At 42.7% G+C, this 27,692-nt stretch overlaps 1 protein-coding gene across 1 annotated transcript in view; it reads right to left on the bottom strand.

Annotated features, from left to right (window-relative positions):
• USP53 (ubiquitin specific peptidase 53) overlaps positions 1 to 27,692 on the bottom strand; it is a 69,986-nt gene that overhangs the window by 24,655 nt on the left and 17,639 nt on the right. Inside the window, exons 2-10 of the mRNA XM_050946241.1 lie at positions 23,675 to 24,423; positions 20,731 to 20,823; positions 18,194 to 18,328; positions 14,531 to 14,644; positions 14,366 to 14,448; positions 10,428 to 10,533; positions 3,390 to 3,536; positions 1,767 to 1,916; positions 904 to 1,069 (exon numbers count right to left, since the gene is read on the bottom strand). Of these exons, the coding sequence (XP_050802198.1) occupies positions 904 to 1,069; positions 1,767 to 1,916; positions 3,390 to 3,536; positions 10,428 to 10,533; positions 14,366 to 14,448; positions 14,531 to 14,644; positions 18,194 to 18,328; positions 20,731 to 20,823; positions 23,675 to 23,818 (1,138 nt within the window). The 5' untranslated portion in view covers positions 23,819 to 24,423. The remainder of the gene's footprint in view (positions 1 to 903; positions 1,070 to 1,766; positions 1,917 to 3,389; positions 3,537 to 10,427; positions 10,534 to 14,365; positions 14,449 to 14,530; positions 14,645 to 18,193; positions 18,329 to 20,730; positions 20,824 to 23,674; positions 24,424 to 27,692) is intronic.

Raw genomic sequence — 27,692 nt, 5'->3', positions numbered from 1 at the left:
CAAGGTTCTAAACCGTCATCACTTGCTCAAGGTTCTGAACCATCATCACTTGCTCAGTTTTTCCTCAAAACATTTTTTCCTGTTTACACTATTTTTGGGGTATCCAAAAAAACAATACATATATACCATCACCTATCTACTCTCATGCAGACAAAACATGCCATGACTACATATTAAATACTATTTAACAATTAAATACTATTAGTTATACTATTTAGTCACAAACAAAACAGACCACCACACAATAGAAAAATCAGAGTTCTCTCTTTCTTGGTTAAGTGAGATCACTTAGGTCAACATAAGGCCATAAGAACAGTCATACTGGGTCAGAACAACGGTCCATCTAGCCTGTACCCTGTCTTCCGACTGTGGACAATGCCAGGTGCTTCAGAGGGAATGAACAGAATAGGTAATCATCAAGTGATCCATCCCCTGTCGCCCATTCCCAGCTTCTGGCAAACAGAGGCTAGGGACACCATCCCTGTCCGTCCTAGCTAACAGCCATTGATGGATATATCCTTCATGAATGTACCCAGTTCTTTTTTGAACCCCAGTATAGTCTTTGCCTTCGCAACATCCTCTGGCAAAGAGTCCCACAGGTTGACGGTATCAACTTACAGAAGTAAGATTTACCATATGCTTCCAATGTGTAGTTTTAGTGTTTTAGCCATTTGTGTTTTTACAGTTAAAGAATGTTTCTAGTTAGGAATCCTTTAACTTTGTCTCAATCCAGATTCTAACATTTGAAACAGAACATTATTTTTGAAAGTATACACACACCAAATGCTATCAGGACATTTAGATAATTATTGATAAAGGCACTTAAGCTCAGGACAGTTAATCAATTACCTCCAGATATTGGTCATATTCTATAAAAAACAGTGTTAGTCAAAACTTTATTACCCAGGTCATCTCCTGCAGCTGCTTTGTGATGAGACCAGTGAATTATATGCTTTGGGGCATCTTCTGTCGATACAGCTGTACCATCGGGGTTAGTATAAAATAGCAGCAATGGCTGAAAGTGACATCGAATGCACTTGGAGACCACATCTTTCCATTTTGTTCCAACCTAATAAGAAAATGCCCATATTTTTGCAAATATAAAATTAACTAGTACTTAAATCCAATTATAAGCATACCTTAATAAACCAAATTGAATGTCTGATCATGGAGGAGGGATTGATTGCTCAGTGGTTTCAGAATTCAAACCTTGAGTGTGCCACTTAGGAATCTGGGGCAAAATCAGTTCTTGGTCTTGCTAGTGAAGGCAGAGGACTGGACTCAATGACCTTTCAGGGTCCCCTCCAGTTCTATGAGATAAGTATATCTTCATACTTTTATTTTTTTTAATCCTAAAAACACAGCACAACTGCAGCTGTACTACTAATTTTAAATTTATAGAAGTTAGAGCAGAAAAGCAAGCATTTACATAAAGTTAGCAAACTAAACATCAACACACCACAAATACAGCCATCAACAGATTTTATCATTCATTATTAAACCTATATTTTTAAGTAAAAATCACACTAACATCTACTATCCAATTATTGCACATTTAAGAACAGTGAAGTTGTGCTTTTTTTTTTTAAAATACTTAAAACTGACTTGTCAAACTACTTTTCATGAAAATGAGGAAATCTGTGTTTTAAGTCTGGTGTCAAAAAAATAAGTTATGTTCTAATGCAGAAAAAATTATATTTGGGGCACAATGTACCATTAAAAAAATAAAAGGTCATTAAATCTAGCATCAATAATGGAAAGCCTACCTCTTTCACATTCGCATCATCAAACAGCACCCACTTGCAACTCTTGGTATGAAAGGCAAAGGCACAGTAATGTCGACTTGTGTAGCAAATCATCCCCACAAGAAAAAGTTCACTAGTTTTGGCCTGTTCATCTGTAACCCTATAGAACAGCTGTAAAAATGATTATGTATAGATTAAAGAAAAAGCACATCTGAGGTTGTAAAGTTAGATTAAGTCAAGGTTGCATGCATGTCTCAGAGAACTAATCCATTGTGTGATGAGGGACACTTATGTTTGTAGGACTTTTACTTCATTTATTGCAGAAGTTTGAAGGTATACAGTGAATGAGGTGACGACGGCAGGAAAAGAAAGGATGGCCTCATGGTTAAGGAAGTTGACTGTCACCCTGGAGAACTGATACTTTGGAGTCACTGAAACCAAGTTTTTCACAAGTGGCCGCTCACTCTGTGTTTATGTTTTGGGTACTCAATGTCAATTAGACCTGTGTCTTGAACATATAACACATTAGAAAAATGCCATGAAGTCTGAAAATCAGGCCCTAGCAGTCTCAAGTTAGCAAACACTTGACAATTTTGCCATTACTCTCGATGCTTCAGTTCCCCAAATGTAAAATGGGGTTACCACCACTTTACCTCACAGATGTGTAGTGAAGATTTAGTTCACACAAAATATACTCCCTGATCTATTTTTTAATTGTTAATTTTAATTCCAAAGTTAGTTTCCGTATATACTCGTTCATAAGCCGAATTTTTTTAGTAAAAAAGGGAAGCACCAGAGAAGGAGGTTGGCTTATGAACAGGTATAGCGAGGGAGAGGTGGGACACAGCCTCTCCCTCCAACAGGGGGAGCAAGGAGAGGCAGCACCGCCAGCAGAGACAGAAGGGAAGAGACAATGCCAGAGTCTCTCCACACTGCTCTCCCCTCAGCCTCTGAAGCAGCTGCAGCTCCAGGGCTGGCAACCCGCCGGGGCCGTGCCGCCCGACCAGCCGCAGCCACTGAAACATGCTGTGGCCGCACTGCCCGGTCTGGCCCACCAAAGGAGGCTGCGTCTGTGCTGCCCAGCCTGCCAGAGCAGCTCCAGCCAGGTCAGATACATCCTCCTCGACCCTCCCCAGATAAGATGGGAAGGAACAGGATGGGGGGGGGGGGTCCCAGGCTGGGGTGGGGTCATGTGAGGGGTGGTCACAGGGGTTACTCCTCCAACTCCCAGCTTCTCCCCCCAAAAAAATTTCCCCACCAGTTGCTGTCCCCGCCTGTCAGGGTAAGTAGCTGGCACGCTGGGACACTGTTTACTTAGATTTACCTCCGCACCTGCGGACACTTGAGGTAAACAAACCATCTCAGCCCACCAGCAGCTTATCCTGATGGCCTGGGAGCCAAAGTTTGCTGACCGCTGGATTATAGGGTCGACTTATGAACAGGTTATAAAAATTCTCCGTTTTTTACTTATCCATCTTGGGGGGTTGGCTTATAAATGAACCGGGCTTATGATCAACTATATACGTATATATAAAAACTTACTTTAAGAAAAAAAAAAAGATATGAGGAAAGGCATGAGTATGATGCATCAGCTGTTGGGACTGAAATTTAAAACACAAGATAGATTAGTTTTAATTCAGATACCCCAGGAAGATAAAGTTGTGTTGCCAGATTCCGCATGACATCTTCGGTCAGGTCAGAATGTTCCGAATCCCAGACTAAACCGATTGTCACAATCTCAGGGCAGTTCATGAGAACACGACGGATTTTTATTTTTTGACCACAGTTACTCTAGAAGAAAAAAGTGAGACGGAAAAGATTGAACATGCCAACAACTAAGAAAATGAGAAAGTTATTGGATGACCAGAATAAAAATAAAGAAGTTCCACACTTTTCCTAGCCTCAAGTTTTAATTTATGACCTCTAAATAGTGAGTAGCAACCACGAAGCTATGTAATCTCATACTGTTATAGTACACTAGACACACATCCTGATTATGTCATCTTCAAAGTCAGCTAAGATTAATTCCCCCAGCCACTCACGGCAAACTTATGAGATGGAGGACACAGACTTTATTATTTTCTTCTCTTTGATCCCTGTTTAGTATTTTTCGGGAATATTTCTCTGTGGCCCTGAAACAAACAATACTAGAACACAAAGGCAGACAATTATAAGAGAGACACAGAGTGAGAGAAAGGCAGACACAAGCAAGAAAGAAGAAACTTGAGATGAAAAAAAGACGGTTACTCACCTTTGTAACTGTTGTTCTTCGAGATGTGTTGCTCATATCCATTCCAATTAGGTGTGCGAGCGCCACGTGCACGTTCATCGGAGACTTTTTACCCTAGCAACACTCGGTGGGCCGGCAGGTCGCCCCCTGGAGTGGCGCTGGTATGGCGCCTGATATATACCCCTGCCGGCCCATCCGCTCCTCAGTTCCTTCTTGCCGGCTACTCCAACAGTGGGGAAGGAGGGCGGGTGTGGAATGGATATGACCAACACATCTCGAAGAACAATAGTTACAAAGGTGAGTAACCGTCTTTTCTTCTTCGAGTGCTTGCTCATATCCATTCCAATTAGGTGATTCCCAAGCCTTACCTAGGCGGTGGGGTCGGAGCGAGACGTTGCGGAACGTAAGACCGCTGAGCCAAAGGTGGCATCGTCTCTAGACTGTTGGACCAATGCGTAGTGCGATGCAAATGTATGGATGGAAGACCAGGTGGCCGCACGGCAGATGTCCTGTATGGGAACATGGGCCAGGAACGTGGCAGATGAGGCTTGAGCCCGGGTAGAATGGGCAGTGAGATGGCCCGACTGAGTATGAGCCAAGTCATAGCAAGCCCGAATACACGATGTAACCCAAGATGCAATATGCTGGGAGGAGATTGCCATGCCCTTCATACGTTCCGCCACCGCCACAAATAGCTGAGGTGAGCGTCGGAAGGGCTTGGTCCTCTCGATGTAGAAGGCGAGAGCCCTGCAGACATCCAAGGTATGGAGCTGTTGCTCTCGTCGCGATGAACGCGGCTTTGGACAAAAGACTGGCAGGAAGATGTCCTGATTGACGTGAAAGGCGGAGACGACCTTAGGGACGAATGCCGGGTGTGGTCGCAGCTGTACCTTGTCCTTATGGAACACAGTATATGGAGGATCTACAGTCAATGCACGAAGCTCCGAGATTCATCTAGCCGAGGTGATAGCGACTAGGAAAGCTACTTTCCAGGACAGGTAAAGCAGCGAGCATGTGGCCAAAGGCTCGAAAGGGGGCCCCATGAGCCTGGTTAAGACGAGGTTCAGGTCCCAGGTAGGGGTAGGCCGTTTGACCTGTGGGTATAGTCGCTCCAAGCCCTTGAGGAATCTTGAAACTATAGGGTGGGGAAAAACGGAACTGCCAGCTTTGCCAGGATGGAAGGTGGATATAGCCGCAAGATGTACTCGCAGAGAGGAGATCGCCAACCCCTGCTGTTTGAGAGACCACACGTAGTCCAGGATAGTGGGGACTAATGCAGAATGCGGAGAATGGCGGTGCTGGTTACACCAGTGGCAGAAGCGCTTCCGTTTTGCGAGGTATGTCGAGCGCGTGGAGGGCTTTTTGCTACCCAGCAACACCTGCTGTACTGCGGTGGAACAGCGCAACTCCGACTGGTTTAACCAGACAGGAGCCATGCAGTCAGATGAAGGGACTGCAGGTCCGGATGCTGCATCCTGCCAAAGTCTTGTGTGATCAGGTCCGGCCAAAGCGGCAGGGGAATTGGGTCTGCCAGGGACAGGTCGAGCAGCATGGTGTACTAGTGCTGCCTCGGCCAAGCCGGAGCGATCAGGATGAGGCGAGCTCTGTCCCTTCGGAGTTTGAGCAGGACTCGGTGGACAAGAGGGAAGGGTGGAAAGGCGTAACAGAGGCGGCTCGTCCACGGGATCAGGAACACGTCCGACAGGGAGCCCGGGGAGCGACCTTGTAGAGAGCAGAACACCTGGCATTTCCTGTTCATTCTGGATGCAAACAGGTCTATGTAGGGAAATCCCCACCTCCAGAAAATCGAATGGAGAACGTCCGGACGGATGGACCATTCGTGAGATAGGAAGGATCTGCTCAGGTGATCCATGAGGGTGTTCCATAGCCCCGGGAGAAAGGAGGCCACTAGATGTATGGAGTCCCACAGGCGTATTGCTTCCTGACACAGAGGGGAGGACCGGGTCCCGCCCTGCTTGTTGATGTAATACATGGCCGTTGTGTTGTCCGTGAACACCGCAACACAATGGCCGTGTAGATGGCGCTGAAACGCTTGGCATGCCAGCCGGACCACTCTCAGCTCTTGCACATTGATGTGGCGCGTCAGTTCCCGTGGTGACCAGAGGCCTTGGGTGCGCAGGAGCCCTAGGTGGGCACCCCAGCCCAGCGAGGACGCGTCCGTTGTTAGGGACACGGAGGGTTGGGGAGGATGAAACGGCAGGCCCGCATACACTCAGGAAGACGTCTTCCACCAGTCAAGAGAGCCTAGAACATCCGGCAGAATTGTCAGGATTGCGTCTATGGCATCCCTGCCTAGCCGATAGACTGACGCGAGCCAGGTTTGCAGAGGGAGCATGCGCAGTCTGGCATGCCTTGTGACGAAAGTGCATGCAGCCATGTGCTCCAGGAGAGCAAGGCAAGTACGAGCAGAAGTGGTTGGAAAGCTTTGCAGACTTTCGACAAGGGAGACTATGGCTTGGAACCGGTGCAGGGGTAAACTGGCTGTTGCAAGGTTGGAGTCCAGCATTGCCTCGATAAATTCTATCCTCTGCGTAGGCACCAGGGTGGACTTGTCCAAGTTTTTGATCAAGCCTAGACGCACAGACAGCTCCCTGATGATGGCAACATGGCCGAGCACCTGCGCCTCCGAAGTCCCTTGGATAAGCCAGTCGTCGAGGTAAGGGAAGACGTGTATTCGACGACGGCGCAGGGAAGCAGCGACTACCGCCATACACTTCGTGAAAACGCGAGGGGCCGAGGAAAGACCAAAGGGAAGGAGAGTAAACTGGTAGTGACCCTGATTTACCACAAAACACAGATACCTCCTGTGTGGGGGATAAATTGCAATGTGGAAATATGCATCCTTCATGTCGAGAGCGGCGTACCAATCTCCGGGATCCAGGGAAGGAATGATGGTTCCTAAGGATACCATGCGGAACTTGAACTTTTTGATGAATTTGTTCAGTCCTCGCAGGTCCAGGATGGGCCGGAGGCCCCCTTTTGACTTGGGGATTAAGAAATACCGGGAATAAAACCCCTTGCTCCTTAACTCCTCTGGCACCTCCTCTATAGCTCCGATCAAGAGGAGCTTGCGAACCTCCTGAATGATGAGTTGCTTGTGAGAGAGGTCCCTGAAGAGGGACGAGTAGGGGGGTTGGAAGGGGGGGGAGAAATAAACTGAAGATGGTATCCAAGCTCCACCGTGCGTAGGACCCAACGATCTGAGGTCAGCTGGGACCACGCTGGGAGGAACGGGGAGAGGCGGTTGTAAAAATTAAGAGGATCCAGGGAGGGAATTGGTACTCTGCTCTCAGGCGCACCCTCAAAAGTTTGCTTTGGGTCCCGGTGGTGGTTTGGTGGGACCCGAATTGTTGCCCCCTTGAGGTCCAGACTGACATCTGCGGGTAGCGCGGCCTCGTCGCTGGGCAAGATCCTGTCTTGGCCGAGGCAGGGGGTAAGGGCGCTGAGGTTGGGAGCGGAAGGACTGTCTCCGAGTCTGGGGTGTATGCATTCCCAGCGAACGCATGATAACCCGGTTGTCCTTCAGACTCTGTAGTCTGGGGTCTGTCTTTTGTGAGAATAGACCTTGCCCGTCGAATGGCAAGTCTTGGATGGTATATTGTAGCTCAGGCAGTAGGCCAGACACTTGTAACCAAGATATGCGGCACATAGCTATGCCAGAGGCGACCATTCTGGCTGCCGAATCGGCGGCATCTAAGGAGGCTTGCAGTGAGGTTCTCGAAACCCTCTTCCCCTCCTGTAGGAGAGCTATAAACTCCTGACGGGAGTCCTGGGGAACCAACTCGGTAAACTTGCCCACAGCTTCCCAGGTGTTGTAGCTGTATCGGCCTAAGAGGGCCTGTTGGTTTGCCACGCAGAGCTGAAGGCCTCCCGCAGAGTAGATTTTCCAGCCCAGCAAATCCATGCGCCTGTCCTCCCTAGATTTTGGTGTGGGAGCTTGCTGGCTGTGGCGCTCCCGTTCGTTGACTGACTGTACCACCAACGAGCAGGGGACGGGGTGCACGTAGAGGTACTCATACCCCTTAGACAGCACCATGTATTTTCGTTCCACTCCCCTGGCTGTGGGTGGGATGGAAGCCAGGGACTGCCAGATGGTGTCTGCTTTGGCTTGGATCGATTTGATGAAGGGGAGGGCTACCCTCGTCAGTGCTTCCGTGGATAATATGCTAACCGCCGGGTCCTCCACCTCAGGAACTTCCTCCACAGGAAGATTTATATTCTGAGCAACAAGCCGCAGAAGGTCCTGATGCGCTCGGAGATCAATTGGCGGGGGCCCCGAAGATGATGTGCCCGCTACCGCCTCATCCAGGGAAGAGGAGGATGATAATCCAGGGATAAGTGGGTCTTGGACTGAAGCCTTGTCCTGGGGGACCTCTGTTTCCGGAACGTCATGCTGCGCAAGGGGATGCGCAGAGTATTCCTCCGTACCAGTGGGGGGAGGCCGGCTGACTGTGGCCTCTGGTGCACTGTGCTCCAAGTGGCTGGAGCGTGCTGGGCCCATTGGCTCGCCCTGGGCTTGGTGATAGGCCCAAGGCGTCCAAAAGGACCACTGAGGTGGTCCATGGTCCGGGTGGGCCTGCGCATCTGAACCCCCGTAGGAGGCGCTGTCCGCGTGTGAGGAGGCGGACAGGTGATACGATGGCCACGGAGGAGCTGATGTTGATTGGTCCAGGTCTCTGCGCCCATAGAGCTCATCTCTACGCGGTATCGGGAACCGTGGCGGTATCTGGAGCAGGACCGGGACCTGCTACCAGCGCGGTGCCGAGAGGTCAACCGGTGCCTTATATCATCGTGCTGGGATCGGCTGTGGTAAGTACATTGGTGCCGCGATCTGGACCGGTGCCGAGAGTACCACGATGGCGACCGGGATCTCGAGCGGTGCCGCGAGTACGACCGGTTTCGTGGAGAACGGTACCAGGACTGTGAGCGGCGCCGGGATCTTGAGCGATGTCGAGGCAGAGAGTGATCTCGGGATCTGGAGCGGGACCAACGGTGTTCAGTGGTGCCCGGTGAACATGGTCGCACCATGGTGGGCTTGCCCAGCAACTGAATAACCCGCACCGGCGGTTGGGGCAATTCGGGCTCAGTCAGAGCAATTTGGTCGCGTGCCGCGGAGAAGGTCTCCGGCGTCGAGGGCGCGACGAGTTCAACCACAGCGGGTGCTGGGAAGCTGGTAGGCACCAGACTCAACGGGTCCTGTGAAGCTGGAATCGACGGTGCAGAGACAAGCGGTGCCACGGCAGATTACGGTGCCGGGCGGTCCGTCTTGGAGATACGCTCCGACTGCAGCGTAGCTGTAGTTGCCGCAGGAGCCTTGTGCTTCTTGCTCCTTGGGGAGAGGGAACAGTGCCGGCTGGAGTGCTGGGCCGGTGAAGAGTGGGGAAGAGGAGCCTTTATCGGTGCCGGGCGGTCCGGTGCGGAAGAGGCACTTGGTCCTGGTGCCGGAGTCGGTGCCGAGGATGGAGGAGTCAAAGCTGCCTCCATCAAAAGCTGTTTTATGCGAATGTCCTGTTCTCTCTTTGTCCGGGGCTTGAACGCTTTGCAGATCCGGCACTTGTCCGCAAGGTGGGATTCGCCTAGGCACTTCAGACAGGAGTCGTGCGGATCTCCTGTGGGCATCGGCCGATGACAGGCCACACAAGGCTTGAAACCCGGTGAACCGGGCGTGGGCCCCGGTACCGGGGGAGGAGAAGGGGCGAGGCCCTGATCCTCTTTAACTATATACACAACTAATAAAAACTAACTTTAAATACTAACTAGAACTACAGTAAAAGAACTACATACACAAAACTAAACAAGAGAGTGAAATCGCTAGGGAGGTGGAGAACCGCTAAGCCATGCTCCACTGTTCCAACGACCGACACGGGCGGTAAGAAGGACCTGAGGAGCGGATGGGCCGGCAGGGGTATATATCAGGCGCCATACCGGCGCCACTCCAGGGGGCGACCTGCCGGCCCACCGAGTGTTGCTAGGGTAAAAAGTCTCTGACGAACGTGCACGCGGCGCGCGCACACCTAATTGGAATGGATATGAGCAAGCACTCGAAGAAGAACAGTCTGTTTTATCAAGCCATAACACTACCAAAAATCAGACTAAAGGAAACTGCATTTAGTCAGCATTTATCATTCACGTTCATCAAATCCAACCAAGTAAGTGGTTTCTTAGTAAGTGAAGAGTTTCAACTAACAAAACATGGACTTAAGTACCTCATTTTCACAATGGCCATTTGCGTGCGCAAACCCTCACACACAGATGATAGCTGCATGTGTAGGTAAGTAATGACAAACTGTCACTCAGGGGGTAGATGCAAGTGGTTGCATGTTCAAAGTTGAGCTGCACTCAAATACAGTCCAAAATATTATCAAATCTGAATCCTAGGAAATTATTTCCTATATCTAAACCACAGAAATGAAATTATTCTGTCTACTTACAGGGCACTTCCTGAAGTCATCAGTAGTATTTGCTGCCTGTAGCAATTCTGCAAACATTTCTGGCTTGAGACGCTCATGCCTTTCCATCATTCTGTCAACTTCATTGCTGTAAACATGAAATAGAAACACATTTCACCAGAAATCATCCGCTTTAATAGTAAACAGATTTAAGCTCTCTCAGTAATGCCTCAACATTTAGTGTTGCAATGTATACCTAAGAATTAATGCAAGATTGCCTTGCTTTCTTAATGATATTTGCTAATATTTTTTCTTTAGTGAATTTAGTTCTCCTGAAATTGTAGATTATCAGCCCTGAAGCCCTCTATCCAGATCAGGAGGATTATAATGTGGACTGCAGACAAGCAAGACTGCAATGTGTCTCAAACCTGACCTGATTATGTTTCAAGTGAGAGGATAGTCCACTAGCAACTATACTAAGATCAACTAATTTTATGGCAGAGTCTGCTGAACAGCAGAATTTTTGTATGGAATAAGTTAATTTCAGTAAGAGGTTAAAGTTATCAGCCTGAAAAAAAGTTTAGAATTGATGGAAGCAAAAGATGACTTAGAGGTTAACTCTAATGTATAGTAATTGTTTTCAACCATAAGAACAGCCCCACTGGATCAGACCAAATGTCCATCTAGCCCAGTATCCTGTCTTCCGACAGTGGCCATTGCCAGATGCTTCAGAGGGAATGAACAGAACAGGTAATCATCAAGTGATCCATCCCCTATCACCCGTTCCCAGCTTCTGGCAAACAGAGGCTAGGGACACTATCTCTGCCTATCCTGGCTAATAACCTATCCTCCATAAATTTATCTAGTTCTTTTTTGAACCCTGTTATAGTCTTGGCCTTCACAACATCCTCTGGCAAGAAGTTCCACAGGTTGACTGTGTTGTGTGAAAAAATACTTCCTTTTATTTGTTTTAAATCTGCCGCCTATTAATTTCATTTGGTGACCCCTAGTTCTTGTGTTAAGAGGAGTAAATAGCACTTCCTTATTTACTTTCTTCACACCAGTCATGATTATGGACCTCTATCATTTCCCCCTTAGTCATCATTTTTCCAAACTGAGAAGTCCCAATCTTATTAATCTCGCCTCATATGGCAGCTGTTCACATCCCTAATCATGTTCATTGCCCTTTTCTGAACCTTTTCCAATTCCAATATATCTTTTTTGAGATGGGGTGACCACATCTGCATGCAATATTCAAGATGTAGGCATACCATGAATTTATAAAAAGAGGCAATATATTTTCTATCCCTTTCTTAATGATTCCCAACGTTCTGCATTAGCTTTTTCGATTGCAGTTGCACTTTAAGTGGATGTTTTCAGAGAACTATCCACAATGACTCCAAGATCTCTTTGTTGAGTGGTAACAGCTAATCTAGACCCCATCATTTTATACATATAGTTGGGATTATGTTTTCCAATGTGCATTACTTTGCATTAATCAACATTGAATTTCATCTTCCATTTTATTGCCCAAGCACCCAATTTTGAGAGATCCTTTTGTAGCTCTTCAGAGTTTGCCTGGGACGTCACTATCTTGATGCTTTGTTTCATCTGCATATTTTGCCACCTCTTTACCCCTTTTTCCAAATCATTTATGAATATGTTGAATAGGACCAGGCCCAATGGAGACCCCTGGGGACAGCACTATTTACCTCTCTCCATTCTGAAAACTGACCATGTATTCCTGCCTGTTTCCTATCTTTTAACTGGTTACCAATCCATGAGAGGACCTTCCCTCTTATCCCATGACCGCTTACTTTGTTTAAGAGCCTTTAGTGAGGGACCTTGTTAAAGGCTTTCTGAAAATCTAAATACACTTTTATCCACTGGATCCCCCTTGTCCACATGCTTGTTGACCCCCTCAAAGAATTCTAGTAGATTGGTGAGGCATGATTTCCCTTTACAAAAACCACGTTGACACTTCCCCAACAAATTACATTCATCTATGTGTCTGACAGTTTTGTTCTTTACTACAGTTTCAAACCAGTTTGCCTGGTACTGAAGTCAGGCATACCGGCCTGTAATTGCCGGGGTCACCTCTGGAGCCCTTTATAAAAATTGGTGTCACATTAGCTATCCTCCAGTCATTTGGTACAGAAACTGATTTAAATGATAGGTTACAAACTACAGATAGTAGTCCTGCAATTTCACATCGGAGTTCCTTCAAATTTCTTGAGTGACTACCATCTGGTCCTTGTGACTTATTACTGCTTAATTTTATCTACTTGTTCCAAAACCTTGTCTAATGACACCTCATCTGGGACAGTTCCTTAGATGTGTCACCTAAAAAGAACGGCTCAGGTTTAGGAATCTCTCTCATCCTCAACTGTGAAGACCAATGCAAAGAACTTATTTAGTTTCTCCGTAATGCCCTTATGGTCGGTGAGTGTTCTTTTAGCATCTTGATCGTCCAGTGGCCCCACTGGTTGGTTAGCAGGCTTCCTGCTTCTGATGTACTTAAACGTTTTTTTTTTTGCTATTACTTGGAGTCTTTGGCTACCTGTTATTCAAATTTTTTTTGGCCTTCCTAGTTATATTTTTACTCTTCATTTGCCAGAGTTTATGCGCCTTTCTATTTTCCTCAATAGGATTTAACTTCCACTTTTTGAAGGATGACTTCAAAAACCATGAAAGGAAAATAATGCCTACCAGGCAGGGAGTTTGCCCATCAGTTTTCATCTCAGTTCCATACAAGAGTTCCCAATACACCAAGAGAACATTTTTAAAAAATATTTTGCGCCTTTCTCTATGATGTTTTTTGGATATATAAAGAAGACCCGAAGAGTTTATTTTCAGTGTTTGTGGAGGAATTTCTTATATTATAAAAACCTCAAGAAGGCCCTCTCTATTTAAAAATCAAACAGCTCCACTTTCAAGTAACACAAAGTTCACAAAAAACACAGACATGCTGGAGATACTCCTGGAAAATGAAAGGAGACCAGAGATGACGACATTTTACTTTTAGAAATAGCAACAAAGACAAAAAAGCCTCTCATACCTCAAGGAAAAGCAACAACAACAAAAATCAAGAATCCTTTGCATGTCACCTTTAACTATCTTAGGAACATTCAAGAGTTTTTCTAATAAGAGAAAACTTAAGACAAGCATTTGAATTGTCATGTTGACCATAAAAATCATAATTTCACTTAAGATTCCACCATCTTTCTTGTCACCTGGGCTTATAACCTTGTCATTTTTCTGTTTTCATTCACACCACTAAATCCTGTTATTTTCCCATCTATAACTTCTCAAAAATCCATCATTTCCTCTCTATTATCACGACTAAAACCTTGTCTGGTCACTGCTTCTCTCACTCTTCAACTACTGAAATATACTTCTCTCATGCCACCTTCCTGCCTTTACCCCAGAGTACATCCAAATTACTGCCAGTAGTAGACCAGCTGGTCTGCTGTTCCAAGAAATATACAGAAGTGTTTATACAAATATAAATAAGAAATTTGAAAAAGATACAGTAGTTGGCATTAGGGGAGAGGTATTTGCATTACTCCTCTTATTTCAGTGACCATAATTTTCAATCCTTCTCAGAAGGCTAGCTCCAGTAAGTGCTTGATCCTCCTGCAGTCGTCAATGACAGCAGTGAAATAAGCACTGCATGAAGTATTTTTTTAATACATCAAATTAAAGAGCAGTCAATTTAGAGCACTTCCTTGTTCAATGACAGGTTAAACAAAAGGAAAGGTTAGTTTTGCACCATACTTTTGATTTTCAATACCTCAATCAAGTCCTCTCCACCCTCTTGTTTACTATCTAAATTTTATTTTTTGGATCATTTATCATATGTCAATTTCAGCAAAGAAAAAATGTACAAAATATGAACAGTTATAGGGCTAATATGCATCGGATTTTGCATTTTGGGGAAAGGGAGGAGTTGGACGGGAATGAGGAGAAAAGGAACTTACCACAGGGCTGTTGTAGAAATGTAGCGCACAAATTCTGTAAAAGGCAAAGGATCGGATGACGCCCCACAACTACGGCATACACACTGCAAGTAAACAAGATGTTTTCATTTTTACAAATTCATAAATTTGGAAATAGAACAGATAAAGTTGTAACAAAGATCTTACCTGTTCATATAGTGTCATAGCAAACTTCTGATGAGTGATGCAGGATTTAGAAGTGCACATGTCTGTTTCACAGCTTGGCACAATGTGGAAATGAATTCTCTCAAGTATATTTTCCTAAAGGAAATGATGATATTGTAAATAGATGGATTTTAAATATTACCAGTAGTGTTATTCTGGCCACTGCTCTTGTTAGCTCCAGAAAATTTACCTCCTAACTGTTGGCAGGCAATTTGCATTGATCACTATCCTGGTTCATGACAGTCTATACCCAGTCAAAGTTTCTAGCATTAAGAAAACAGAACTTCAAAATAGAATGAATGTTACCTGAGTGGCCTTACAGACATGTGGTCTCCTTCGCAGAAAGTCAATTTATAGGCTGGGACCAAAGCTCTTTCTGCAAGAAGTACTTTAAGGGTATGCCTACACTGCAACATAAGCCCAGGCTCAGACTCAGGCTTGAGTCCAAACCTCCAAATTGCTCCGATTCAGAACAAGAGTCCTAGGGCCCTGCACAGGTGGTGGGTCTGAGCCAGAGTCAAGCCAGGATCCAACCTCTATTGCTCTGCAGCATAGATGAAGCCCCCTTGACTTGGGTCCCAGAAGTTCACCAAAAGTATCCCACAATCATAGAAACTTAGGGCTGGAAGAAATCAAGTCAGCTGTGACAAGGACCAAATAAACCTAGACCACCTTGATTGGTGTTTGTCCAATTTGTTTTTAAAAGCTTTGAACAATGGGGACTTAATGTCCATCCCTGGAAGCCTATTCCAGAGCTTAACTACCCTTACAGTTAGAAAAATCTTTTCCTAATAGCTAATCTAAATCTCCCTTGCTGCAGATTAAGCCCATGACTTCTTGTCCTACCTTCAGTGAACATAGAGAACAATTCATCACCATCCTCTTTATAATCCCTTGGGCCAACTGCCTTTGCCTTCTCTATCCCAAAAATCTCCAGCTGACTCTAGGGAAATGAAAGAAACTACCCCCCTCCCCCCGCCAAACTAGTGTAGTACACCGGTTTGGTGAATCTGCCTTTAAACTATTGTCTCTTGGATGTGTACCAGTGCTGCTGGAAGAATCCACACCTGCCACCCAAGATAAGAAAGGGGAGATTTAACACTTATCTAGCTTGGCACACTCTACTGGCTTACTTTTGTTACTGGGAGCTTTTGTTTGGATCTTTGGAAGAGAAACTTATAAAAGGATCTCTTGGGAAGTCAACAGGGATCAGCAAGATCCTGGTAAGGGAGGGAGAAAGAAGCAGATTTCTTCAGTTCTGGCAGGCCAGTTCTCAGCATGAACATGCCACAGAGTGCCTGTCTTCAGAACCAGAGTTCTTCTGCCAGCAATATTACTTTGAGCAAGGAGGAAGCCAGAGCACTAGACTTTCCAACTCTTCCACAGAGTTTCCAGGTCTTCAACCTCAACCCCAACCCCTTTCTTTGCTCTTGGATCAGAGAAGGGACTTCTCTTCAAGATAAAATTCACCGTTTTCCATCCACTGTCTCAGAATCCTTCCATCAGAGTAAAGATGGGAATACCTGCCAGGCAGAATCAGTACAAAGCCCGTTGGTAGCCCTTCCTTCAGGATAATGACCACGCATAACAGTGCTTGGGGAATAAGGTGGGGTGAGGAGGAAACAGGAAGGAGGTTTAGGGTCTAATCTATTTAAACAATACCCTGTGATGCAGACACTTCAAGCAGAGAAAAATACAGCGCTCTCCCCTCCATCCTGTAAACAGAGTAAAGAGGGGAAAAATACGATGCGAGGCCACTCTGGCCCCACTACATACTTCTCCAGGTCTCTGCCTCAGTCCTAGCACCTCCCGTGCTGGCCGAGGCCACGCATTTGGGAGAACAGAGTTATGTTTCTTGGGGTTTCCTTGGCTTCTCATGGCAGGGTGAAGGTCCCACACAGCAGGTAATAAACACTGAAAAAAATGTTGTTGCTTCATAGTGATGCTCTCTTCCAATAAGGAGCTCACTAATCAACTGCAAAGTATCTTGAAACTGAGGATACACAACAAACTGCAGCAAGACGAGTCAGTGCTATGTAGGCACAAGTTGTCTAACAGCTAGGGGGTGGAGCTAATCAAGCTAGAACCAAGAGGAACAGTGGCCTAGTTGCAGATGGAGTGTTCCTTGCAGAAAATTAATCCCATGAATCAAAATGAAATACTATTAAGCTCAATACCAATCTTGTTAATCGATACAAACAAGCATCTCAGCAACCAATTACTGTAATTAGTTACTAGATCACTTTAATGCAATCAGGTATCAAATCAGCACATTGCTTAGAAAAGCTCTCTTGTATGTAATCTTTTTCATTGTTTTTCAGAGCATGAGAAACAGGGCCAAGTCCTTCGAATTCAACGGAGATGTGCCAATTTACACCACTAAAGAACTTGTCTCATATTTCAAAATGTCTTGTATCAGTAGTTTCATTATGAAATATGAAGGAGAGTAGTAATAACTTAAACGAAGTAATCAATAATTTATTAAAGCCTCTCTAAAAATCTTAACCATATTGGAACAGATAGAATGTTTACTTAACAGTAATGTAGTGCTACATGGATACAAGGCGATTCATTTTCACTAAGGAGCTTATAATCTAGATCAATTTACAAAAAACAAAAAGGAGAGAAAGTGTCAGCCATTCCCAAATTTGTGTGGGGAAAACATGAGTTGACATACAATGAAGATACAAGTCATTCACTGAGTCACAAGCCATTAAAAACAATTTGAGGCTATTGGTACAACAGTGTGCCCCTCAGGAATGACAGGAGCTGTATGAAAACTTAAGACTATCTCTACATTAAAAATGTTCAGGGATCTCCCACCAACACTATGAGGAGCCTTAGATGACACCATGGTAAAAAAGTCGATCTTTGTCTATATTAGCATTCCCACCATTGGTTCTAGTATCGCTCTGGTGCTAAACAAACAATAGAAGGATTTCAGATAAATGCTCATGTAGACCAATCTTAAGACAGATATATACCGTCATACTTTAAATCTATGATCAGCAGGCACCATTTCATGTTATGTAATATTTTAAGTAATCATCTTTTGTGGACAACCCTCACATATTAAATGAGCCGAACACCAGGCAACTGAGTAGTTTACATGGCCAGTGAAATATTTCTTAGATGTGTGAACTATGTTTTACTACATGAAATACAAACAGAAATGACTACCTCACATTTAGTAAATGTGATGAAAATGTTAGTTTCTTTCACAGTGTTAACCACATCTTATTGATCAAGAGGATACTTTATTTTGTTACATTATAATGGCAACTCGGATAATCTGAAGAGCACAGTTCAAGTTTCAACTGCTGACTGGGTTCAATGCTCTCTCTGTATTCAGCAGGTTACTTTGGAAATTTTTGTATAAGATGGTACTTTCAACTGGAGCAGAGAAAAATCACTAGTGAAAGCATAATATCCACTTGGTAAAAAAATAATCAAACACTGTGCTGTATTTTATTTATTTATTAAGGCCCTTGTACAATAAATCCTTCAGGACCTATTCCACCATTCTGCAAGAGTAAGCTGTCAGAGTTTAATGCAAGGAGCCAATTTGGCAATGTACCAAAAATAAACAAACAACAAACAAGAAAAACTCTTAAGAAACAAATTAACACCACTGTAAATACTCACAAAGCATTCTGCTGCATCATCCATTAAGCCAAGCTGAAAACGATGTTCATCTTTAAAGCTTTCAGCCAAGGCATGCCTCATATTATCTGATGGGAGTGCCTTTTCTCGACTGTGTTGAAACTGTGCAAATATTGTCTAGAAGTGAAATGATTGATAACTTCACTGACATTTCTTTTTCATATTATATCAGAACAGGACAACAATTCATAAATAGACGTTACTGCTGAAAGGAAATTATGCCACTGCATTTAATACAAAATTCTGTTTATTTACTTGGGGCAAGTAAAAAATCTCTAGCTTTTTTTCAAAACTATCCAATATTAAATGGATATAAAAACATACTATGGGGTAACTGTACATTTTGAAATTGATAGATCGTTTCCTTCCAAATCAATCTCATTTCTGTGTTCTTGCTGAGACGTGATCTATTACACAGTTTACTCTGACCGAGCTGAGCCATATCACTACAGAGCAGGCAAGCAGATTTTACGCTTGCCCTATCATGAAAATGTATAGAACTATGATTAATACTTATTCACAGCTTTTACATTGTTCATAATTTGTAAGATTACTTTATATCTTGGTCACTAAAATAGTTACCAAGCCATGCATAATCTATCAGTTTAGCTTTACGGCTGGTGTGCATTCCACATGGATGAAATGTTACGAGTACCTTGAGCATTATTTAATGAATGACTGATTTTGTAAAAATAATGTAAACAGGTAGATTTATACCTCTCTCTAAAATGGTAAAGATAAATATGCAAAACACTTGTTTGGAAATTACACACTTCCCCCGTTAAAGATGGCTATGATCAGCACCCAATTCGTTTTGTTTTTAGAACAGAAGTTTGCATAGGGATACTGAAAAATACTATAATTAAGTCGGTTAACTGCAGAACCAGTGAAAGTTATAAGAAGCTGGGTCAGTTGACACTAGAGCTAAGTATACTGTGTGTGTTCTTGAAACAACTATGGGACAGACTTATTGCAGGTTACATAAAGACTAAATCACTTTATCCCAGCAGATATTTGTATTCACTGGTCTAGTTATTCAAAGCTAAAAAAGTCAATTGAGGGGACATGAAGTTAAGCAGCTGATATAATTTTGGGGACATTAAATAAGAGGCAAAAACTACAGTGGTAGGTGAAGTCCATTCCCAAGAATTAGTTTTAGTCTTGTAAGGAAAGCCACATCAAGTCTAAATATAGTGATATTCTCCACTTCTTTGGAGTCCCCAGTGACAATGAATGCTCTGTCCAACAGATCTTCAGATACAGCAGTTAAGCTAGTCTCGGATGTTCATGAAAAATACTGAACTGTATTCCAGTTAATATCAAAATGGCAATACAATATCCAACTTCTCCCTTGCCCCCAAAACATCAATTACTATGTTATTACTTTGATAAAAATTACAAGCAAGGCCTCCAAAAATGGAGGTTAAAATTTATAGAATCTAACATTCAGTTCACTTTGATTTGTAAATATTTATCATGTGCCACCTCTCTACTCTGCCTGCTGGTTCAGTTTTTGGTATCCATCAGAGTATTAAGTGTAAGAATCGTGAGGTCCTGTATGAGAACAGGATTTTTAATCATTTAAATGCCTTGCCACCTCAAGAAACACAAGCAGTAGGCAGGGTTATATAGATATTCACAATCATGAACCAAAACAAAGATTTTTAGGTCTACTTTCAAACCTACAAGCCTTTACAGAAGAACAGTTGTATAAATTCTGAGTGGAAAAAATTCTGAACAGATTTCAGAAAAACTCTGGGAATTTCTCCCAAAACCCCCACATAGGACAAAGTGTGTTCTTCCTATTCCTTTATTTTTACCCCTCCCATTTAGTTTTATTTTAAATCACCCTCCATAACTCTAAACCCAGATCTGTTGTCTGAACTCCCTTTCATTCAGTCTTCACTTGCACCATTATAGTCCAGTTGTGCTGCACAGTATATAGTACTACTTGTTATAAGTCACTTTGAAACACATACAGCCCAAAGGAAATGCAGCTGACAAACCAAGCTGTTCTGTGTCCTGTACACACATCTCGGACCACAAATTCAGCCAGTACAACAGATAGGCCTCTCCCAAAAAGCAGGGTTGTACTTACACCAAAAGAACTTATAAAACAGAATTACCGTTTGATAAGACACGGTCAACACACTTAAAACATAAAATTCCCAAACTGCAAACTGAAAGTTAATAATTAGCATAATACAAACTGTTTAAGTCATCTATATAAAAGGGACAAAAGTTGGAATTCACATTTTGTTCAAATATAAACGTATGTGCCTCTGCTACATAGATGTGAACAAGATTTTGAAATATTGGTTGCAATTTCCATACACCTAGAGATCAACTCCTCATTAGTACGGTCTCTCTCCACTGCAGACTGAACATGTGTACCAATGATTAGTGTCTGAAAAGTACTACTTTATTCTGATGAAAACTAGTCTCTCATTTCATTAAATGGATAGAAAAACTGAAAGTACAAATTGATTTAAATTCCATTTGAAATAATCAATATATACCTTTAAAGCACAAAATATACAGGCATCTCCCTGACAGATATGTCCAGTTAGACCTCTTAAGCTCCGTCGGAATATGTCAAGCTGCCATAAAACCTACAAGAAAAATAAAGTGGAATAGAAAATAAGGATTCTAGTCTAAGGATTTCTTACCTAAAAATATAAGATTCATTTAACCACATGTATTAGACATTTTTTTTTTAACTTTGTGGCAGGTACAATGTTAGCATGATAATTACTACAAGAATTGCAGTTTTTTCCCATTAAGACCAGCATTTGTGCCTCTTGCACATGTATTTGCATGTGCAGAATTTTTAATTTTAAGAATGGTCCCTCGTACTGCAAAGATGGAGAAGGGCGTAAGAAATATTTATAATCTGCTGAACAAGTGAGAACATTCAGTTATAAAGTGAGTGGCAAAGACAGATGGGAATTATGGTAAATATACATGGCAAAATGTAGATGAATCTTATCAGAGAAAATGCATAAAGAAGTAGAAGTCTTCCTCTGACTTTTTACTTTACTCCACCCTCCCAATGTACTTTCAAATAGAGAACTAAGTGAAGACAATAAAACTGTTAGCTACAATTTTCATATACTCACAGCCCATACTGTACTATGTATCTTATTACAATGGGCTGTTGAAAAATATTTGTCTTAACAGGTTATAATAAAAACAATTCACTGAAACTTCTGAAGTTTGAGGCTCTTATTCTTTTCCTATATCTACCTTTTATTTTATGAAAACTAAGTTTCAGTGCTTGTGCAACACATCAGAGTTCACATAACTCCTCTTATAGAGACTGTTTCAGGTTGAAACCTAACCCAGCAATAATAAAAAGGAACAATAAAAATTCTATCTATAAATATAGATGCAAATATGAATAAAGTACATTTGAAAACAAAATCAGAGTACAAAGTACTTTTAAAGGCACGAGGAAGGGGAAGGGGGAAAAACAAAACACTACTCCTCATAAAAGAACATTGCTGCCAATTCTCTTCTCCGAATCATCTTTTAACATCTGTGGATTGATGGGTGGTAGGACTGTCTAAAACAGTAACTAAAAAATGGACTTTGGGTTTAATTTTAGGGCACCCTAAGGGAAAAGCCAAACTAAACTGAATATAGGTCAGGTTGTTCCCGTTAAAATGAATGAAAAGCAGCATATTCATTCGGCTGTATCCACACTATTCCATATTGTTTTAAATACAAAAACAACCAGTTAATTTAAAAATAACATTTTGACAGCTGGCATAGATCCATTGAGGCTGTAAACTCTTTGTCAAAGGACATAATTAACACCATAATCTAACGAGTACTGCAATATTGTTATGCTGGTATGATCTAAAAGGCTACACATTGTGTGTTTTAGCTTTTTACATGAAACTGTTCTACAACAGATCTCACTATAATGTAGTACAACAAGAGACGGATGTTCCCCTTCATCCTTTTTAAAGCTAATACAAATATTAAGAATAGGAAAGATGCCCAACAGCAGGATAATGAAGACTAAACAGAAAACACAGCAATATGCAATTTAAAAATTGAATTTCCCTAAAAATTTTGTTTGACATCAAACCCTTTTGAGATCCAACACTATTCTGAGACTGATTTTTGTTGGTGTTCTGCCCACTGGCAACATGGGAAAGGTTATCGTCTACTATGGAACTGGGTTTTCTCCCATGCTAACAAGGGCTTTTTATTGGGCTGGCATCACAGTTAGGATAATAATATGCACTTGTGGTACTAACCTACAGAACATAAAAAATAACCCTATATTTAGGAACAAATAGCTGCCCTCTGAAAGGAAGTTTATCACTATACAGCATCCCAAGAGAATGCCTTTAAGCTTAATTTATGGTGAATTTTAGACCGATGATGGTATTTATAATATATTTTTTAGAATTATAATTCATCTATAAACATGGCAGTATGTAGCAACACATACACATGTAAGAATTAGCTTATTTTAAATATATGCTTTTATACAGTAAAAAACCTATATTTTATTTCCTTGATAAGAAGATAACATGGAACAAGTTTCTGATCATAGATACTATATAGATTTGTTATATACACATGCCTGAAATTAGAATCAGGTCTTTGATCAAAAAATTCATAATAAAATAGAATTCAATTCAAGATACTAATAAAAAATTTGGATTGAACACTGTAGATTTATACACTAAATTCTCAAGTAATAATAGTTTAGGTAAAAAAGAAAACTCCTGGTCCAATTAAGAAAATTGTCCGGTACACTTTGTGAATTAATATGACTACAAACATTTCCTGCCCAACATACAAGTTTTAAAAATTCAATATGGACATTACAAGTGGCTTGCTACCAGATTTGAAGGGAAAGACAAGTGTCTGTTCCTGAAACTTGCAAATAAAATGGTAGACCAGGTATTTAAGTGTCACTTTCTTTACAATTTGAAAAGTATATGCTAACTCCCTCGGATAAATCTAGCCCAATTAAGAGAAATCCATAAAACACCAGTACCATAGCTTCCCATTTCTTTCATTTGCTCAATCTTCCACAAGCTATTTTGTTAGCAAAGCAAAAGGATTTGTAACAGTCCTAATCCATTCTTCAAGGACAGATGCCAATTAAGCAGATTTTCAAAAATTTGCTAATTGTAAAATATGCATCATTTGTTCAGGAAAGTAATGTGTTCTTACAAATGAGAAAGCACTACTGTGATTTTAGGAGGAGTGCACCTGGCATTGTTATCAACACAGATTAAGAAAATATGACGGCAGTCAAAACCATTAAATGAAAAACTTACTGTACTTCTACAATGCAAGAAAAATATACATTACACAAAAGCTTTAATAGCTTTTCAAAAAGAACAGATATATGTTCATAATACAAATAAATTGCTGTAAACATCAACTTGTTTACCAAAAAAATAAAATGTAAAAGTGGTGACAATCTTTTCTTACCTGTACAGCACTGTTTAGAAAGCAACTGTTTTGTCCTGGCTCATTTAACAAGCCTTTGGTAGGGGCCAAGGACAACATACTTCCAGGCTGATATACTTTTCCAAGATTACCTGCAGGTTTCCGCAAGAACTTTGCCCACGCCATTATTTTTTATAAAATGTATATAAAAATCAAGCTATTTGCACTTTTAATATTTTTAAGGATATGACAAGTACAAGGCAAAGAAGAACTTATGAGAAGTGTCTTAAAGTCATGGCAATCTGTTCAGATAGTACAATGGCATCCACTTAAAGAATTTGTCTTCTGCAGCTGTTGGCTATTTATCAGGAACGGTCTGTCAACTGAATTTGTAACCTCACAAAAAGTTTTGTAACTTTGGAGACTTAAAAAAAGAATGAAAAACCCATAAAACTGATGATGTCCTGTTAAAATTAAAATATTTTGAAGGTCCTCCTTTGTCAGAATAAAAGTTCTTGCTGAGCATGTCACCCAGTATCTGACTTTTCCTTCTAGAGATCTCTTTAAAACAAAGTATTACTGCAAAACATGAGTTGGAAAAGAATTCTTAAACACTATGGCCTTAATATATTACAAAATAGAAAATTCTTGTCTGGTATTATATTGCTGTTCTCTCATTTCCTGGAGTCTTCCTTTTTCTTTTAACAGCATAGACTCTCTCTCCCATGGTCCATGAAATATATTCCAGTATAGAAAACTCCATATTTTATTTCATTATTTTCCCAGTAAATCTGTAACAGAGAAAAAAAATGTTTTAAAATAAGTCCTTTATATTAAGAGAACACGGATGAATAAAAAGGTAACAATTAAAGGTACATGGAATTTCATAGAGAGAAGAGTTACAGTATTAAATGGAAAAATTGTTAAGATGAAAAAGTCTATTTGATGTGGTTCAGTATTCATCATAGTCCAGATATTGTTTATTCTATCAGAGACCATAATCAGATTAGTTTAAAGGGTGCTAACTTCTGTCAACACTTAAGTGTCAGCTTATATGAAGCCATACAGCAGAGTTGCATGAAATCTGTTTTTTCTCACTTAGAAGCTCAAAGTTGAATTAATATTGGGTTGCCTTTGATAAACTGTACTTCAACACTACTCAGTGAAGTTTTGATTTGATAATCCTAATGTTGGTGTCACTAGGCATAAATCTAGGCCTCAGTGAACCAAAGCTCCTCCATGTTGAACTCTACTTGATCTAGAAAGCTAGCAGCTGTGAAATTAAATGTGTAACAGTAAGTTATCAGTTGCAGCACAGCTCAAACCTGTCTAAAGTAGTAGTGATAGGGCCTGTGCACCTTTAGCAGAAGGAAAACTTACTAACGAGCTGCCGCCACCAAGATTACTTAATGCACTTGCGCTTACGTAAGCACTACAGGGGCAGGAAGGGGGCGGGGGGGAAAGAAAGAAGAGAAAAAAACACTTATAAAAAGGGAAAAGCCGCTTGTGTAGGTGTGCTTGATTTGAGGCATCAGTCTCCTTGCACCGCTTTGAGATCTCAAATAAACTTCGTTTGCTTCTCCACCCTGGTGTGTTTATTGGCGCGAAGTACACCGGGCAACGAACCCCACTGTTGTCCCCCCTCGGGCACTTTGTGAAGGCAACAGTTCTTGGCGCCCAACATGGGGCTCGAGGCTAAAATTAGCCTTGCCTGGATCCCTCCTGGTGGTCGACGAATTGCGGTGACGACCGACGCCCAGCGCGTATCGGTGACTCCACCAGGGGCCTCGGCAGAGACACAATTCGACCGACCCCGGAGGGCACAACGGTGCAACACACTTGTAGTGGAGAAGCAGTTGCGGGCAACGGCGAGGAACCGGTCCCTTGGATAACGGAGGAACAGTCCAGTCGTCTGGACTTTGGCCCGGGGAGGGTCCCTTGGATAAGGTAGGAACAGTCCAGTGGTGTGGACTTCTGCCCGAGGCTGGGGACTCCTAGTCGTTGTAATTCAAGGCTGGGGATGCCCAATCGTTGTAATTCCCATTAGCTTTGGTTAGAAAGCAGAGGTGACAGAGCACCTACTGATTTATTAGCATATAATGGGTTGAGGGCATGGTATGGGGCGCCAGGTACGGTATACACCCTTAGAATGCATTCTGGTGAATTGTAAAGTGTTTGGATCAGATCCAATGACTAAGAATAAACTGAAAAAGTTCTGTACGGTAGACTAGCCTCAATATTAGCTAGAGAACCAGGAAAGGTGGCCACTGGAAGGATCACTTAAATATAACACAATCCTTCACTTACTCCTGTTTTGTCAGCAAACGGGTAGCTTCTGAAGCTGTTTGTATGGAGAGCTCTTGTAAAAATCCCCCACCATATGCCCCAGAGCCGCACCAGGAGGACAATTTTGTTCCTGTTCTTCCCCCCGTCTGGTGGAGTGCAAGGATTCAAAAGCAGGTTAGGGATAATTCAGGGACAAAGGAGGGACCTATCTAGAAAGGGGAGACCCTATGTCCTAGTGCACTCTCTCCCTGTTGTAGCTAAAAAGCAAGATCAGATGCAGAATGGTACTGGGAGCCAGTGTGAGTGACTGTTCCCAGAAGATGCCCAGAGTACCCTGTGAAGCAAAAGCTCGTGACCAGGACTATTCTAACGCAAGCCCGGTAACTAGTGGACCTTTAGGAGGTCCGACCCATGGTGGGCTGACTCGGCCTGGCATCGTCCAGTGAGGAAGCTACCTGGGTCTAGGAGTGTGTGTACCTATCTTTCCTTCCCCTTTCCTTTCCATGTGGGCTACTGACAGTCTGATCATCTCACTGGATGCAATCAGAGTAAGCGGCGCCGTCTCCCAGAGACTAGCCGACGCTCTCTGCTGAAGGGAGGTGTAGGAGGGTCGTGGCCATCCTCGTTAGCCTCTCCTGTGTGAGTACCCTGTAGGGAAAAATCCTTAGTTTATGAGCCGCTAGCGCGGCCAGGGCACCCTCCCTGTGTGTGTAAGTGGAAAATGGGTGAGGGACAGTCTGAACATTCCACCTCACCCCCTGAGGGTACCCCAGCATATTACATGTACGTACATTATGGTTCATCAACCTGCAGGTATTGAGAGAATTGGAATATTTACACGCATGAAAATCCATCTAGACAATGCCCACTAGAAGGTACTTTAATGAAGATAAGATCATACATCTAAGAGGAGTGTTTAATCACCAAAAAACGCAGACTATGCTAAGTACAAAGAAAAACTGCTTTCGGCCCCAGCTGGCTGTGAAGAAAAAAAATATAGACAGAGGCGAACCAAAGGCAATACAAGTTACAGAACTGAGATTACATTTGCAAAGCTTAACTGTCCAGTAAGATCCAACAGTGTGCCTTTGTGACCCCGGAGTCAGTGTGGCTTGGTGACACTAAAGAAGCCACAAGCAGCCGACCTGGACTGGAATCTCTGAAAGAGACGCCGTAGGAGATTCCAGGGTGTAAGAGAATAGCCCTCCCAAGAACGGAAGCATGTTGGAAATTCTGGACAAGCTGCATACAGGATCATCTCCCGTCCACCTCTCCCCCTTCTCTGAACATTATACACAGAAGTGGCCAGTCTGGACATACGTGTGTGAGTATGAAAGGGGCTTGGGGCATTAATGTTTTTCCTGAGTGATGTGGGAGTGATCCCAACACTCTCCATTGTTGTTCTATTATCTTATTAATGAAGCTTTAAAATTCAGTTATATGGTGTGTTTTCTTTATCTTCCCCCAACAATCCTGTAGTGTCAGCCTGATCACCTGACACGAGGGATAGATTGGTAACAGAAATCTGTCACAGTTTGGTGAGCAATTAAGAAGGAGGGAGCCCTGCAGAATTTACACCATCTATTTGTTTTACCCTTGTTATTTTATGTTTGCTTTGCTTGGTACTGTGGGTGTTATATGTGGAGAACTGCATGATTAAAAGTGAGCCCTAATAGGATAAGGAAACGCGTTCTGGTTCTGTTCTGTTTAATCGGTTACTGTTGTTTTTCTGCTCTGTTCATTTGGGCGTTAGGAGCGTGGGCGGAACTGAACC

Source organism: Gopherus flavomarginatus, chromosome 3, assembly GCF_025201925.1.
Source record: "Gopherus flavomarginatus isolate rGopFla2 chromosome 3, rGopFla2.mat.asm, whole genome shotgun sequence".
Taxonomy (NCBI): domain Eukaryota; kingdom Metazoa; phylum Chordata; order Testudines; family Testudinidae; genus Gopherus; species Gopherus flavomarginatus.
This window is presented reverse-complemented; position numbering and strand designations above follow the sequence as displayed.